At 42.8% G+C, this 17197-nt stretch overlaps 1 protein-coding gene across 6 annotated transcripts in view; it reads right to left on the bottom strand.

The window, feature by feature from the left end:
* TRAPPC9 (trafficking protein particle complex subunit 9) overlaps positions 1-17197 on the bottom strand; it is an 819600-nt gene that overhangs the window by 801675 nt on the left and 728 nt on the right. For 5 of the 6 annotated variants that reach the window (XM_045006039.1, XM_045006043.1, XM_045006044.1 and 2 more), the window contains exon 2: positions 8116-8716. In XM_045006039.1, the coding sequence (XP_044861974.1) occupies positions 8116-8699 (584 nt within the window). In that variant the 5' untranslated portion in view covers positions 8700-8716. Of the gene's footprint in view, positions 1-8115; positions 8717-10531; positions 10565-17197 lie in introns of those variants that run through there. The other variant, XM_045006042.1, reaches the window with a different exon arrangement.

The raw sequence follows: 17197 nt of genomic DNA, 5'->3' as shown, positions 1-17197 counted from the left end.
GGCATGAGCAGAGCGCCATTGTACTTGCTTACTCTTCCTTTTCCCCATAAGGCCATCCAAGATTTTTGATGGACAGTGACTGCTGAAGACACCAGATGAAAAAGCACCCCAACCCCCAAAAATACTGGCAAGTGGCAGCAGGTCCACTAATCCTATCCCAAACCATAAAGGATGTTGTCACTTACAGGACTACATGGTCTTATGGGATACCCCATAGCTTCCACATAACCATTCAAAACCTGAATCTTTGAAGGTTCCCCACTCACTAGAGTTACATGTGGCTGACTACTTAGAGGCTGGCTTACAATGTGCTTTCAACTATAGTTCCATCTTTATGCAGTAGCTGCTATGTTTTTAAGGAACAAAATCCTCTTGAGAAGTAAGAATCAGTATTGTTTTGGGAGCACTGTGGAGTGCTAGTGGAAAACAGACTGCTTGTCTGCTACCACACTAAAACAGTTACCACTAACAGCCACCATAATGCCTCCATCAAACTTGCTTACCTTATTCTGGGTGTCCACATTTCTGGTTTAACATCAAGCACTGCATCAGCTGGCATGTGCAGGACACAATACATACCTCTGTACCACTTCTGGGGATAGAAGCAGAAGGCAGAGTCCTGGCCACTTCCATCCCCACCTGATCTCATGTACATATGGTGCATATATATTGCAGCCATGCATTTGACTTTATATGCATTGCTCTGTTCCACCCCTATTTTACTGTCTCCAGCTAAAATTGCCCTAGGTGACTGCCATAATTATGTGCAAAATTCAGAATGGGCAAAAGTGTTAAATCATTACATTTCAAACTAGAGGTAAATTTAATCACAAACCATTTAGCAAAAAGTTTGGAGGAGTTTGATTCTTCAAAGTGTCAGAAAACAAAACTGAAGGGTCAAAAAACATGCAAAATGAATTGGCAAAGTTTTCATGCAAAATGCTGCAAAAAAAAAAAATCCCCACCAAATTCAATCAATTTCCAATTCTGGTTAGCATGCAAAAAAACAAATATCACTGTTCATAACATTATTGAGCCTTTAAAAATCCAGCTACAGCATTTAATTTTCATCACTGACAAAACATTTGAATCTTGAAAACAAACACAGGCAGTAGCTTCATTGCTTTGAGTTTACAAAATAAAGCAGCTTCCAGAGGTCAGCAGCCATCTCAGCAAATTGTTTGTGTTCTACGAAAAAAATTCCAGCATTGCCACCAAATAGAATTGCCATATGCTAAAAGAAGTGAACCCATGATAACAGTCCAGCAGCAATTCTTAGTTGTACTGGAAAACATATACAAGCAACACTCAACTGTGTAATGAAGACAGAATGGAAAGGCAGCACATGAAAACTAACTCATTTTAAAATATAATCTATCACAGCCTACCTTTTCAGACCCAACAACAAACTCACAGGGCAGTATGAGAGGGAAAAAAAGAAAAAGAAAGAAAGGAACAAAACAAAAATTAGAAATATACAAGAACAGAAAAAAATTAAATAGCCAGGTATATATGTACTCAGATTTCACACAGTTTGACAAAGAGCAGAGAACAAATCCCACCTACTATATATTAACATTAGAAAAGCAATACATCTGTATAGGATCTTGCTCTCTCATCACCCAATAACAATGTTAAGTAGATGTCTTATCAGTTCAAAATCAACAATGTAATTGTGCCCATATTAACACATCTGAGTTGATGTGAATAACTTAAACATTAAAATAATTTGGGCCCAACAGTCTAGAAATACTAGCTATTCCTTTTTAAAAAATTGAAAACAGGGAAAGCCTAGAAAGAGTTATTAAACAGCGATGTCTGAAATGGCCAAGGAGGGAGTACTTCAACAGAAATGGTATCATATGAAGACTTGAAAACAGTCATAGTACCACACACAATCAGTAACACACCAGATAAGAGAACATTAAACTTGTCTATAACATAGCATGCTGAGGCACCACCACAGGAGCTCTGAGTATGCACCTTCCCTGATACCCTAAGGTTGAAAAGCCTTTTGTTTCTTCATAAGGATATACAATCCCACCTACTTTGGGAATTCCTGGCTAGTCAGATGGTTATATCATAAATGCATCAGATCCCAGAAGTTGTTAACAACTGGCTCTTTCCTGTTCAGAGTAGCTATATCTTTTGCCACTACCAGATTCTTGGACCCTGAAGTCCAGGCATTTTGGACCATAGGGAATGCTATTTCCTGTCTACATCTTAACCTTAGGCTCCAACCCTGCTGAGTCCTACACATGTGCTTAGCTTTATGCATTGAGTAATCCCCACTCATGTCAAGTCTTGACAGGACCAATGCCTTAATGCTCCTACTCATCCCCTCCTCTTGGCTATTCCAGTCCATTTTAAGATCATGTACCTGCTTTGATTTCTGCTTCTCTTCTTTAACCAGTCAGGAACATCATAAATAAAATACATTGTTTCTATAGTGCTTTCCATATGAAGACTTTAAAGTACCTTACAAACACTAATGAACTAAGCCTCAACAGCCCTATGACCTAAGGAAATATTGTCCCCATTCTGCAGATGAGGAAACCAAAGTACAGTGGGATTAACTGATTTGCCCAGGATCACATGCTGGCAGGCTGTGCCAGGAACTGAACCAAGGTCTGACTCCCAGTCCTATAGCCTTGTAATCAACAAGATCATCTTTCTTTCCACGGCTTCCTACTTCTCATCTGCTAAGTAAGCATTTTACCATTTAAGCTAATTCTCCAACACAAATACTGTAATTAGGCTTAGAAGGATTTGATTTTAATCAGTAAATGTCACTAAACATCTATTAGAAAGAACCATACACACAAACCGATGAAAAAGTATTTCCATTGATGATCATCTAAATTTATAAATAGGCAAACTAAGAAAAAGACTGCTTGAGAAATATCAAAGTATGGCTTAAGGATATTTACTTTGTATATTTTGACATGATGTTGACAATCTGTGTTTTAACAGCTATAAAGCTAATTTTTTGAATCTCAATGTCTGTCAAATAATTTAACTCCCCCACAATTTCCCAACTATGAAAATTGATAATTTTTAGCCCCTTTTATTTTTAAAGGGATTTTATCCATTTAAATTATTTTTAAAAAATCAAGTTCTGCCAAGCCTACTTGTAATGTTCCCCTTGATATCACCACTCTCAGTATAGAACCTGGGAAACAGTATCATCTACCAGGTACACAAGTAAACTGCCAAAAGACACAGATCTCAACTCTGCCTTCCTCTCAACATCATCTAGCGTCTCTGGACTACAAAGCATGAAATGACTCATACCCTAATTTATAAGCGCTGCATTTAGGTAGCCAGTTTGGTTACAATAATCATCCACCTCAGCAGCGAATATTACTTCTTGATAATAATGTGACCCTTATTATCTGGGTGAAACATGACTGCACTAATCCTAGCCATTTAATCCTAGTCACCAGGTTAGCGTAGTCCAAGCTCATAATGCACAGTGTTTGGCGCAAAATACACTAGCCTGAAAGGATATTAATTTAATTGAGGGGTTTAAAATGTTTTCAGTTGAACGTACTTCGGCATTATGGTATGACCAAAAATTACCCTGGCATGTTTCATCCTGGTGATGTGTAACTCACTAATTTCAGTTGAGATATTTTCTATGTTGACATACTTACCGAGCTCATTTGGTATGGGGTATCTCTCTAGCATTCAGATGATAACCCATTACAGAGGCCAACTCAACTGTAACTGCAAGTTTGAGAGTTGCAGGCAAAGATAAACTTCCCACAGATTAAACAACAATCTGTGACCAAATGATCAGAGGTGCACTGAGGCATCAAATCCCTCTGTGCAATATTTGGTGGTATTCTAATGCAGTCATTTGCATCAAGACAGGGCAATATTCAGGCCTTAGCAGCAGCTATAAACTATATGAAGCTAGGACCTCATTGTCTCCATAAAAAGAGATGAAAGTGGAGAAAAGGAGTTGTCATAAATATAAAGGGAAGGGTAACAACCTTCCTGTATACAGTACTATAAAATCCCTCCTGACCAGAGGCATAAAATCCTTTTAACCTGTAAAGGGTTAAGAAGCTCAGGTAACATGGCTGGCACCTGACCAAAAGGACCAATAAGGGGACAAGATACTTTCAAATCGCAGGGGGAGAGGGGGGAGGCTTTGTTTTGTCTGGTTTTGGTCTGTCTGTTCTGTGTGCTTCCCGGAGACAATCAAGAAAGCAAGCAATCCAACTCCATTAGTATTAGTAAGTACTAGCAAAGGAATGTGTTAGCTTACTTTTATTTTGGCTTGTGATTCCCTTTGTCTAAGAGGGAGGTTCATACCTGGTTTTGTAACTTTAAAGTTTTGCCTAGAGGGAAATCCTCTGTGTTTTGAATCTGACTGCCCTGTGAGATTATCTTCCATTCTAATTTCACGCAGCGCAGACCCACGGTTGGGTTTGCGCTCATCTTGTTTATTCTCAAGCTTCCCCAGGAAAGGGGCTGTAGGGCTTGGAGGAATATTAGGGGAAAGTAGGAACTCCAAGTGGTCCTTTCCCTGAGTTTTATCTAATCACTTGGTAGTGGCAGCATTACCTAATCCAAGGTACAAGGGAGAATTTGTACCTTGGGGAGTTTTTAACCTAAGCTGGTAGAAATAAGCTTAGGGTCTTTCATGCGGGTCCCTATGTCTGTACCTTAGAGTTCAGAATGGGGAGGAAACCCTGACAGGAGTTCTAACTTGGGGGGAAGAAAAACCCCAACCATTGTAAAAGGGCCATCTTTCCCTCCCACATCAGTTTGTAGCAGCTAGAAGTACTGAAGAGCGTCTCATGGTTTGTTTCACCATTCCAATAAAGTTAGTCTTTTCCTTCATCATTTAAACTCATCTCCACCATCGTGTGCGTACCCTCAAGCAAAGAAAAAAAATCTTTCCCTATAAATTTAAAAAAATGATAAAGTTCCAATGTATGGCTTTAAACAATGATTCCTATTTGGTTAGTGAATTATAGGCACTATACAACAGAACATGCTACATTATAGACAGGTTTTATTGTGAGATAAATAGTGAGAAGCAACTGGACTAGCATTTCACCTTTGAAGATCTATGTTCAAATACTCTGACTCAAAAGTGTAAATTAATGTTATGGTCTCAGCCCAGTTCAAACATAGATGATAGTCCTGAGTTTCTGTAAAGTAGCCTACAAGAGCTGCAATATTGCAGGGTAGGTTCAAAGTGCTTTTGAAGATCTGTGCAAAGAAGCCCACAAAGGGTATACTTATTACATCATTTCTGGATCAAGCCAAGACTGTTGTTAGTCTTTCACTTTCACAAGCAGTGAAAGAATATAAAGGCATTTTGTGCCTTTTTCTTACTTAAATATAAACAAGAATTTACGAGGCAGGGGGGTGGAGGGTTCCAATCAGAAGGGGCATAAGAAAGTGACCACAGATTCCAACTATTCAGTATATCTTCTTATTTTGCTAAAATATTACCCAAAATGCTAATCTGAGCAGAAATTTTTAAATACCTTTCATGGGCAATTTAAATATAATCCAGATGTTTTACAACAGAATAAAAAACGCCAGCGCAAAATAACACTAAAAAAAATTGGAAATTATGGTTTATCAAGTCTTTCTGGCGTAATTTTTAAATTGAAGATTTATGATAGAGATTGGAATACTTACTTTCTTCTTAACGACAGGGTGATGCTAAGTGCAGAAACACTGTGGTTAAAAGACACCCAATGCTTGAACCAACTTAAAAGCTACTGAGGTACAGCAACTCCTCACTTAACATTGTAGTTATTTTAAGCAAAATGATGTTAAGCGTATCCAATTTCCCCATAAGAATTAATGTAATATGGGGGGGGGTTAGATTCCAGGGAATTTTTTTCACCACACAAAAGACATTATACACATATATAGTATAAGTTTTAAATAATTTTAAACAATTTAATACTGTACTCACCAATGATGATTGTGAAATTTGGCTGAGGTAGGGGTGTAGTGGGGTTGGGACGCGGCAGCTTGCCCCACTCCGCCCACCCAGCGCTCCTGCCGGGGAGCAGGGTTGCGGGGGCTTCCCGCTGCACCCAGTATTCCAGGTGGGGAGCAGGAGTGTGGCGTGGGGTCTTGCCCCGTTCCACCCACCCGACGCTCGAGACAGGTTGAGAGTTTGCCTGCTCCCCGGCTGGAATGCCAGGCGGGCGGAGTGGGGTAAGCCGCCCACACCCCAACCCAGGTCCCCACCTGGAACACCAGGCAGAGCTAACCAAACAACCTTATAATGGAAAACTGTGCAACTTTAAACTAGTATGTTCTCTAATATATCAGAAACCTAATAACAAAACCATGTTAACCGGGATGACTTTAAGTGCAGAGTTAATATATTACATCAGGTTCAGCAGGGCAGTAGTAGCACTCAAAATACTACTACAACTGTAAGCCAATGTGTCCAAAGCATGTACTACACCAGGATTGGGGTGGAAGGTCCCATTGGCAACTTGCCAAGAACAACAACTATTTCGCTTTTAAGAGTATGTAACAAATGAAAATTAAATGCAACAATGCATATCTGCTTGGATCTACACCTTTCTGTGACGAAAAAAGATGTGCACTGACTGCTGTTTGTGTTCCCTACCATTTTAGAATATCATGGGTCACATTTGGCCCTGAGACTGCACTATAATCATCTCTAGTAAATAAGCATTTTGGCGTAACACCTTTAACTTTTGGAAACAAGTATTCCGTTACATTATACACCGTGTAAAGGGGCTCAGCTAATGTCACTTTATTCTAAAGCTATGGAAAGACACAAATACTGTTGAAAGCTTTTAGACAATACTCCTAAAGACGTTTCTTTGTTTTATTCAAAAATAGGAATTCTGTTGCCCTGACCTTGTGGCTATGGTCACCCTAGACCAACAGTCTTCAGCAGAGTAATGAATGGTCTATATGGGTTTGTCTACTTTACAGAATTTGCCTACTTGTACACAGGATGAAGAATGGAGTTACATGACAATATTGAGCAGAACAAATCACATTCAGTATCGTACAGTTAAACCCTTCTAGGACCAGCCAGAAAGCTGAGGGAGATGCAGAGTAACTAAGCAGCAGACACACACACACACACCCTTGGCAGCAACCTGTAGAATGTACATCAGAGTAGATTTAGTGGTGGGCTACAAATTTAATCAGACCCCTAATAGCACAATGTTGATTTAACTGACAGGAGGCCCTGAACAGCTAAAATACCTTGTTAAGAGTTTCAGCACTCTCCCCTTCCCCAGCAGCTGGAAGGAGTGTGGGTTAGTGTCTCATTTGGGTTTTGCCCCGAGCAGTGAAACACCCAAGATCTTTCACACTTGTCTCTGGCTAGCTGGTTTATTTCTCTAGCTAAGAGGTGTCTAGTAAAACTTCCAAACCCTATGTCTGGAAGGCATGGATAGAGATGGCTGGGAAATATTGATGGGATGTTAGAAATGTACAGTATAGAGAAAGGTTTCTGGGCGGGGGTGGAAGAAGAAATAAAGGAATAGTAAGAAAATATAAGAATAGGAAACAGAACACAAAGAAAAGGAAAGAGATAATAGAGGAGGGAAAGAGAGGAAACGAACACTGAAGACAATTCACAAAGATAGACCATGGTTCTTTTATAGGAATGCAAAAGAAGTGGAGGGAAGACAGTAAGATACAAGACAAAAGCAAGCGATGTAGTCAGTAGGTTAGTCAGATACTACACAGCAAAATATGTAAAATTAATTTTACTACAGTTTATTGATCAATTTAATAAATTAATTTGTGATACTCATACAGTTCCATAGCTAGTCAAATTCCATTCAGCAAAAATATATCTAGAGGTAGAATCTGTCAAACCTATTCCGTTATTTTCTAATAAACTATTTGACAAGTCCTACAAATTAAATTTTAAAATATGAATAGAAAGTTAATTAACAAGGTAATAAAATTAAATATAGTCCACTAGTAAATAAAGTAAGTTCCCTTACAGTACAGAAGATATGGCCTTGAGGTAGAGGTGGTGTTGGTACCACAGGCATTTCTTTAATAGGCTTAGTCCTTGAGCTAGCATCAGGTAAATTTTTCAAGCCGTTAGGTTGTAAATAAGCTACTTACCTACTATCAGTGTCCAGACCTACAAAGTCCTTTTTTTCAAAAGGGACACACAGAAGTGGGATCTTGTCACCAGATTTATCAGTGGCCCTGTCAAGACGTTTGGATTCCAGTACAATGAAGAGAGATTCAATAAAATCTTCTATTCTCTTCTCCACAGTTTCACACTCATCGTAACTAGGATAAAATGCCACATCTGTGCGGGGCTGTTCTGCAACCTCTCCTTGAAGCCCAAAGACAAACAATCGGGAATCATAGAGTGTAGAACCATATATTTCCTTCTGAAGATGGAATTTTTCAAAAGTTTGGGGCCAATCCTTTGCAGAGGAACAGTCTGTTATGATGATGAGCCCCACAACTTTCCGATGAGTCTGAAAATCCCCCCATTCATTGTTTTCTGGAGGGTAGTGATGTCTATAGCGGATATATAGCACACGCTGGGAGTCACGGACATTAATCTGACTCACGGCTGAAATTCGTTTGTAGATCCTAAAAAAGTTTTCTTCAGGGACAATCCCAACTGGCTGGACCACAACCAGGAGAGTTTGATGGTCCTCAGCACACTGCATGTAGTCAGGAACACTCATTTTGCATCAATTATAGTCTAATAAAAAGAAAAAATATTAATTATTTTCACAGCATCAGAGGAGTGTATGGCACTTTTTTTTTTTTAAAGTAGGGTCCCTCCCCTCACAAGTCTGCACTTCGAGGGCTCAACCCTAAAACCCTTTGTCACACAAAGGGCAGCTAAAACCCCCATTCAGAAATAAAAATCCATAAATAAGATGCAGCTAAACCATAACCTATGAACTTTGTTGCTATCCTTGTCCTTCCTATACCTCCCTTGCCTGGTTTGTTACCCCTTAATGGGTTACCAGTATGTTTAATTTAGAGCCTAATCTTGCAAACACTTATGCACATGCTTGACATTAAGCATATGAGTAGTTCCATTGACTACACAGAGATTACTCACATAAAACAGGGTATTTGCATTAATGATTGCAGGCTCTGGGCCTAAATTAGTAAGTGTTATCTATGCAAGTACTACCATTGGCAACAATTACATGCATTATTCAAAACTGTTTTCCATTCCATAAGCTACCGTGCTAGTTGTTTGAAGGAGCAAAGACTGGCAAGGAGATAGGAGTAGAGATCAGCTATGGACAATATTAAACAAATTTTTAACTCAACTTCAAGAATGACAAAAATACATGCAGAAATATTTCAAAAAGCAGAATTTCCTAAAATGCTGTCTCTGCTGCAAAAGAATGGCACTACCTACACGTGTTTTGCATTTCCCCCATTCTGCCATTACAGTCATATATCTGAGGAAATAAAACGAAAGAACTGTAGAGAAAGGGACAAAGGTAAAGGAAAAAAGGGTAAAGGATCTGTCATGTGTTACAAATGTCTCCAGGGGTTTGAAGAAGAATCATATCCAGTACTGTCAACCTTCTTTCCAAAGAGGGAATCTTACTGTTTATTATACAACAAGATATAATTAGAGCTTATCAGACATTTCAACATAGGTAAAAGCAAGATAAATTAACCTAGGGCAATAAAAAAAAAAGTTGGTATCCTGACTGAGCACCTCCTTTACAAGTTTCATTCCAACATAATTTGAAATGGTAAAGATACTAAACCCTGCAAAATAGTTTAATAATGGAAATTCTAACCCTAATAATACTTGCCATCTGACATGATTTTATTTCTGTCTGTCCATATTTTATGCCACACACATTTTCTGTTATCTGAGCGCTGGCTGACTCCAATAGGAACTTTAATGCTGAACACTTTCAGATCCCCATATGTATGTTACAAACTCTCTCAAAGTGATTCCAGATATTGCTGTTTTACCACCACATCACTACAAATTAAACTACCCCTATAGCAGGGACGATACTCTGCTTTACTTTCCTCTTTCTACTAATTCTGCAGCAATCTTATGCTGTCTATTGCCAAAGATAAACTGAACACATAAAAGGGGTAATCTTAGTGACATGTTGGTGCAGCCATTGCACTGTTTTTAAAAAATTAACATAAAAAAGAGACTTGAAGAGCTCACAAAAAAGCAAAGCAATGTAGAAATTAAGAGGCAAGATTGGTTTTCATCAACTTCTGAGTACGAAGATTATAACCATTCTAGAATTCATAAGGTTTAAATAAGATCTTGCTTTTTGGAGCTATGAGGGCTAAAATGCCCCATAAATTTATTTACAAAGCAAATTCTACATAACATTGTTAATATCAAATTTATGTAACAGTATCCTTAAGACATGTTGAAACACTGCAATAATTAGAGAAATACTGATTTTATATTTAATATTCATATTATTTGCCCCCACCAGAATTAGAGCCCCATTGGGCTAAGTACTATAGAAACACATACAAAGACACAGGCCTGGCCTAAAGAGCTTACAAGTGCCAAAGTAAAGCAAAAAGAGAAGCAGTGATCATGTATGTATAAAACAATTTAAAAAATGTGCATTACTGTAACAGTGTGCAGGAGAACTCAAGTACATCACAAAGACTATTCTAGAACTCAAACATTATGTTTTAGCTTTGATATTGTATTCAACTACTGAAAGTCCATGCTGTCACACAAAGGTAGCATTTAGGCCAAGTAATCCACCATATGTGCAGTCTCCCTCAGACAACCAATGAGGCTGTTGCATGCAAGTTTGCTGTAGAGTAAGGTGATGATTGACTGAGTTAGCTGAAGAAACAGATTGACAAAGCCAGAAAGATACCCAGAAGTCACCTACTACAGAACAGGCCCAATGAAGAAAGTAACAGAACGTCACTAGCTATCACCTACAGCCCCCAACTAAAAGCTCTCCAGAGCATCATCAAGAATCTACAACCTATCCTGAAGGACAATCCCTCACTCTCACAGACATTGGGAGACAGGCCAGTCCTTGCTTACAGACAGCCCCCCCAACCTGAAGCAAATACTCACCAGCAACTACACAACAAAAATACTAACCCAGGAACCAATCCCTGTAACAAACCCTGTTGCCAACTCTGTCTGCATATCTATTCAAGGGACACCATCATAGGACCTAGCCACACCATCAGGGGCTCATTCACCTGCACATCTACCAATGTGATATATGCAGTGGTGAGCTTGAGCGGGTTCGCACCAGTTCACGCGATCCGGTTGTTAAAATTTAGCAGCCCTTTTAGAAACGGTTGTTCCAGGACAACCAGTTCTATAAGGGCTTTATTTAACAAAAGCTCTGGCCCAAGCTCACTTCCCCCTCCTCTCCTGCTCCGCCCCCTTTCTCCTCCCCCTCCCCTGCTTCCCGCGAATCAGATGTTCGCGGGAAGCCTGAACAAGCAGCAGGCAGGCAGGTAAGCTGGGGTGGGAGGGGAGGCGAGGTGCGGCGGGGGGAGGCTCCTGGTCCGGGGTCCGGGCGGCGCGGCGGGGCTCGGCTCCTGGCCTGGGGTCCGCGTCCGGGTCCGGGCGGCGCGGCGGGGCTCGGCTCCTGGCCCGGGGTCCGCGTCCAGGCGGCGCGGCGGGGCTCGGCTCCTGGCCCGGGGTCCGCGTCCGGGTCCGGGCGGCGCAGCGGGGCTCGGCTCCTGGCCCGGGGTCCGCGTCCGGGTCCCGGGGCTCGGCTCCTGGCCTGGGGTCCGCGTCCGGGTGGTGCAGCGGGGCTCGGCTCCTGGCCCGGGGTCCGCGTCCGGGTCCGGGCGGCGCGGCGGGGCTCGGCTCCTGGCCCGGGGTCCGCGTCCGGGTGGCGCGGCGGGGCTCGGCTCCTGGCCCGGGGTCCGCGTCCGGGTCCGGGCGGCGCGGCTCGACTCCTGGCCCGGGGTCCGGGTCCCAGCCCCAGCCCAGCTGGGCCCCCATCTCCAGGCAGCAAGGTAAGGGAGCAGGGAGGGCGTGTTGGATAGAGGGCAGGGGAATTGGGGGGGTGAATTAGTGTTGGAGCAGTCAGAGGGCAGGGAACAGGGGGATTGAATGGGGGCAAGGTTGGGGGGGCAGTCAGAAAGGAGCAGGGGTTGGATGGGGTGGTGGGGGGCAGTTAGGGGTAGGGATTCCAGGGACAGTCAGGGGACAGAGAGAAGGGGTGGTTGGATGGGGTAGGGGTCCCGGGGTGCCATCAGGAATGAGAGAAGGGGTTGGATGGGGTGGCAAGGGGCAGTCAGGGGACAGGGAAGGGGGGTGGATAGGGCATGGGTGGGGGGGCTGTCAAGGAACATTGGGGGGTTGGATGGGACAAGAGTGGGGGGGCATGACCCCTCATGGGGTGAGGAGGAGGGAACTGGTTGTTAATATTTTGGCAGCTCATCACTGGATATATGCCATCATTTGCCAGCAATGCCCCTCTGCCATGTACATTGGCCAAACCGGACAGTCTCTACGCAAAAGAATAAATGGACACAAATCTGACATCAAGAATTATAACATTCAAAAACCAGTAGAAGAACATTTCATTCTCCCTGGACACTCAATAACAGAATTAAAAGTGGCAATTCTTCAACAACAAAAACAGATTCCAACAAGAAACTGCAGACCTGGAATTAATTTGCAAAGTGGACATCATCAAATTAGGCCTGAATAAAGATTGGGAGTGGATGGGATTAGCAAAAACTAATTTCCCCCTGCTGAAACTCACACCTTTTTGTCAACTGTTTGAAATGGGCCACCTTGATTACACTGGCCTCATTAGCACTACAAAAGTCATTTTTCCTCCCTGGGTATTCACCCCTTCTTGTCAACTGTTGAAAATAGCCCACTTCCACCTTAACTGAATTGGCTCGTTAGTACTGACCCCCGACTTGGTAAGGCAACTCCCATCTTTTCATGTGCTGTGTATTTATACCTGCCTACTGTATTTTGCACTTCAAGAATCTGATGAAGTGGGATTTAGCCCACAAAAGCTTATGCCCAAACAAATTTGTTAATCTCTAAAGTGCCACAAGGACTCCTTGCTGTTTTTAGTTAGCTCTGATATCACAATTGTCTATAACACTTGGCCTGGAATATATGCATGCCTCAATGCAGCTGTACAGCGCAAACGTTCTCAAAATGACTGAACTTAAAAATTGGACAGTAACAGACCACGAATCCCAATGATGATTGAACCTGGTGATATTCTAAACAAAAAGAGCTCTCAACCATATTTGTAGCCATTTCCATTGCTTCACATTGACTCAGACACTATAGGCTTCAGAGTGAGAGTTGCAATCCTGAAACTTATCATATAGATTGCAAAATTTCCAGTCAACACATCTTACAAACAATAACATTGTTTAGAGAGCTGTGCCTTTAGAGACTACAGTTATGTTATCCTAAAGATTTATTTGGGTGAAAAAGTGGAAAATTACTGCCCTCCAACTTTAATCTAGTTACTTCTGCAACACTCTGGGTTTAAAAGCCTGGTCTACACTAGGCGTTTAAATTGGTTTTAGGAGCGTAAAACCGATTTAACGCCACAACCGTCCACACATATCGATTTTAATGGGTACCCTTTGTTTCTCAGGGGGGAAGGGGAGTTAACTTGGGCTAGATCTACACTGGAAGGGGAGGGGGAAGTCAACCTAAGATATGCGAATAGCATAGCTGAAGTCAGCGTATCTTAGGTCGATTTACCTGGCCATGAGGACAGCAGCGAGTCAACCGCTGCCACTCCCCCATCGACTCCGCCTCTGCCCCTCACCGCGGTGGAGTTCCGGAGTCGACGGCAGAGCGATTGGGGATTGATTTTATCACGTCTACACTACATGCGATAAATCAATCCCCAATAGATCTGGCGGGTAGCATAGACATACCCTTAGTCACCACTACACTCAATTCTTGATCCTGAAAGGTGCTCAGCATCTCTTGACAAACTAAGCACCCATAAAAGGAAATGACGATCTGAAGCACCTCACAAGTTCATGCCCTAAAAACTTGGAGGGGGGTAAATGGAGGGGAGACTCATGCTCACAAACGATGTAGGAGCCCACAGCAATTATTTTCAATTATTATATGATATGATCTAGCGCAGGGGTCAGCAGCCTTTCACAAATGGTGTGCTGAGTCTTCATTTATTCACTCTAATTTAAGGTTTTGTGTGCCAGTAATACATTAACATTTTTAGAAGGTCTCTTTCTATAAGTCTATAATATATAACTAAACTATTGTATGTAAAGTAAATAAGGTTTTTAAAATGTTTAAGAAGTTTCATTTAAAATTAAATTAAAATGCAGAGCCCCCAGACCAGTGGCCAGGACCCGGGCAGCGTCAGTGCCACTGAAAATCAGCTCGCGTGCCATAGGTTGCCTACCCCAGATCTAGAGGTCTATAAAATCATGAATGGTGTTGAAAAATTGAACAGAGAAGTGTCATTTACCCTTTCCTATAATACAAAAACCAGGGGTCACCCTATTAAATTAACAGGCAGCAGATTTAATTCAAACAAGAGGAAGTATTTTTCCATACTATGCACAATTAACGTGTGGAACTTATTGCCATAGGACGTTGTGATGGTCAAAAGTTTAACTGGGTTCAGAAAAGAACTAGGTAAGTTCATAGAGGATAGGTCTATTAATGGCTATTAGCCAAGGTGGTCAAGAATACAACCAGATGCTCAGAGCAACCCTAAACCTCTAACTGCCAGAAGCCAGGAGGGAAAGATAGGGATGGAGTTCTCCAAATTTGCCCTGTTCTGTACACTGTTGTCTGTTAGAGACAAGATACTGGACTGTGGACCATTTGTCTGACCTAGTATGACAATTCTTACATTCTTATTCCAAGTCCAGGTAGGACCTGGGGTTGCAACCACAACATACGCTGGAAGGAAAAAAAAAAAAGATATTTCTATTATTACTTTATACAACACCCAAATGTGCGCTAGGTAGTTTGAAAAACTACTTTCTGATATTGTTTATGTACTCAAGCAAATTATTCTATTTTGAGAAAGTTATACTGGCTCCCTGATAAATATGCATTAAAATCATTATGTGAGGTCAGCTTATATTAACTGCCACTGGACAGCACTAATACTGTCCCTTATCACAGTACATCCACATTCAGAGCAGAATTTTAAGGGCTTGTCTGCACTTAAAACACTACATCTGTGCCACTGTAGCACTTCAGCGAAGACACTACCTACATTGACAGGAGGGCTTCTACCATCCGTGTAGATAATCCACCTTCCCGAGAGGCTGCAATTAGGCTGACAGGAAAATTTTCCCATGGACCTAGCACCGTCTACACTGGTGGTTAGGTTGGTTTAACCTCATCGTTCAGGGGTGTGGGTTTTTCCATACCCCAGCGCAACACAGTTATACCAATCTAATTTCCTAGTGTAGACCATGCCAAAGACCCTGGGATAGTATTCCTCATTTGACAACTAAGCCTGGTCAATGCTAGGAATTTACATTGGTATAGCTAAATTTGTAAGGAGTGTGAAAAATACACACCACCCCAAGAGACGTAGCTATACAGACCTAACACCCGGTACAGACAGACATTGGTCTCCTGTCAGAGTAGATAGTGTCTACACTGAAGCGCTACAGCTTACCTTAGATTTGCCATTCCTTCTCTGTGGTGCACCTTGTAGAACCATTTATCACTGTGCAAAGTGGGTGTAAAACATTTCCAAATCAGAATGACAGCATTTTACACCTACTTTGCACAGTGATAAATGGTCCCACAAGGTGCAGAACAGTAGTGATTTAGACTCAGGAGCCATTTGACCTTTATGATAGCTTATACATTTTATTACGCAGGTAAGACAGCTCATTACTTTTTCCTTTTTTACTTAAACACTTCAACTTCTCTCTCAGCTGACTGTCTAACATTGACAGTGTTGTTCTTGGTGAGTTTTAAGTGAAGACAGTTCAAATCAAGCAGAAGTTGTAATCCACCTGTGAGTTTTTAGAAGAGAGGCCAGAGCAAGCTAATAACAGATACCAACATGAAGCTCAAGAGTGGAAATGGTGTAGGAAAGGATGGTTTGTTTATTCTACAAACCAGTACTCACACTAAGTTTAAAGCAACTGTCAGGCTGGGCAGGGGAGAGGGGATTTCCTTGAGTTATTCAGTCCAGGAAATGTTTACATCTGTAGTTTAGTTTTCACCCTTTTTGCTCTTTACTTCCTACATTTGCCCTCAGCTTAGGCAACAAAATAGACCAGCCAATTTCACTTTTTCCACAGTGGCTCAGATTCAGGAGGGACTACAGCTGTCAGACAGACCCCACCATAGTTTCCCTGCCCCCTGGACAGCATTGGTTCTGGTCCCCTGGGGTTTGTGTGGCTGACGATGAAAGCCCCACAGGAAGTAACTGAGGGCAGGACAAGGAGGGGCAATGGTAAGAGGGGTACAGGGCATTAAAGGGCAGGGCCCAGGCACCTGGGGGGAGGGCACTAGGGAAAGGGCAGGCTGCTTAAGTTGGGAGAAGGGGGCACCCAAGAAAGGGCAGGGGTTCCAGTCAGGAGGGACTCCAGGGAACAGGGCCCGAAGGGTGGGGGGTACCAGGGAAAAGGTAGGGACCACAGTTGGTGGAGAGAGGGGGACAGGCACTGAGGAAGTGAGAGCACCAGGAAAAGAGCATGAGGGAGCAACGGACAGCACACCAAGGAAGGGGGACAGCAGGAAAAGGGCAAAGGATGCAGTTGGGGGGGGGGGGGACTAGGCACCAAGGAAATGGTGCACAAGAGAAAGGGCAGGGGCCCCAGCTGGCAGGGAGCAGAGGACAGGTTGCCAAGGAAGGGGGCCAGCAGGAAAAAGGCAGGGGCTCCGGTGGGGGGGAGGGGCGCACCAGGAAAAGACAGGGGGCAGGGCACAGAGGAAGGGGACAGCAGGAAAAGGGCAAGGGCCGGATTGGGGGAGAACCCTGGGGGACAGGGCGCTGAGGAAGGGGGCAGCAGGAAAAGGGCAAGGGCCAGATTGGGGAGGGGGGACCCCAGGGGACAGGGCACTGAGGAAGGGGGCAGCAGGGAAAGGGTAGAAGCCCTGGTTGTGGGGGGTTCCAGGGGACAGGGCACTGAGGAAGGGGGCAGCAGGAAGAGGGAAAGGGCCCGGTTGTGGGGGGTCCCAGGGGACAGGGCACTGAGGAAGGGGACAGCAGGAAGAGGGAAAGGGCCCGGTTGT

The sequence above is a fragment of the Mauremys mutica genome, chromosome 2 (genome assembly GCF_020497125.1).
Source record: "Mauremys mutica isolate MM-2020 ecotype Southern chromosome 2, ASM2049712v1, whole genome shotgun sequence".
Taxonomy (NCBI): Eukaryota; Metazoa; Chordata; order Testudines; family Geoemydidae; genus Mauremys; species Mauremys mutica.
This window is presented reverse-complemented; position numbering and strand designations above follow the sequence as displayed.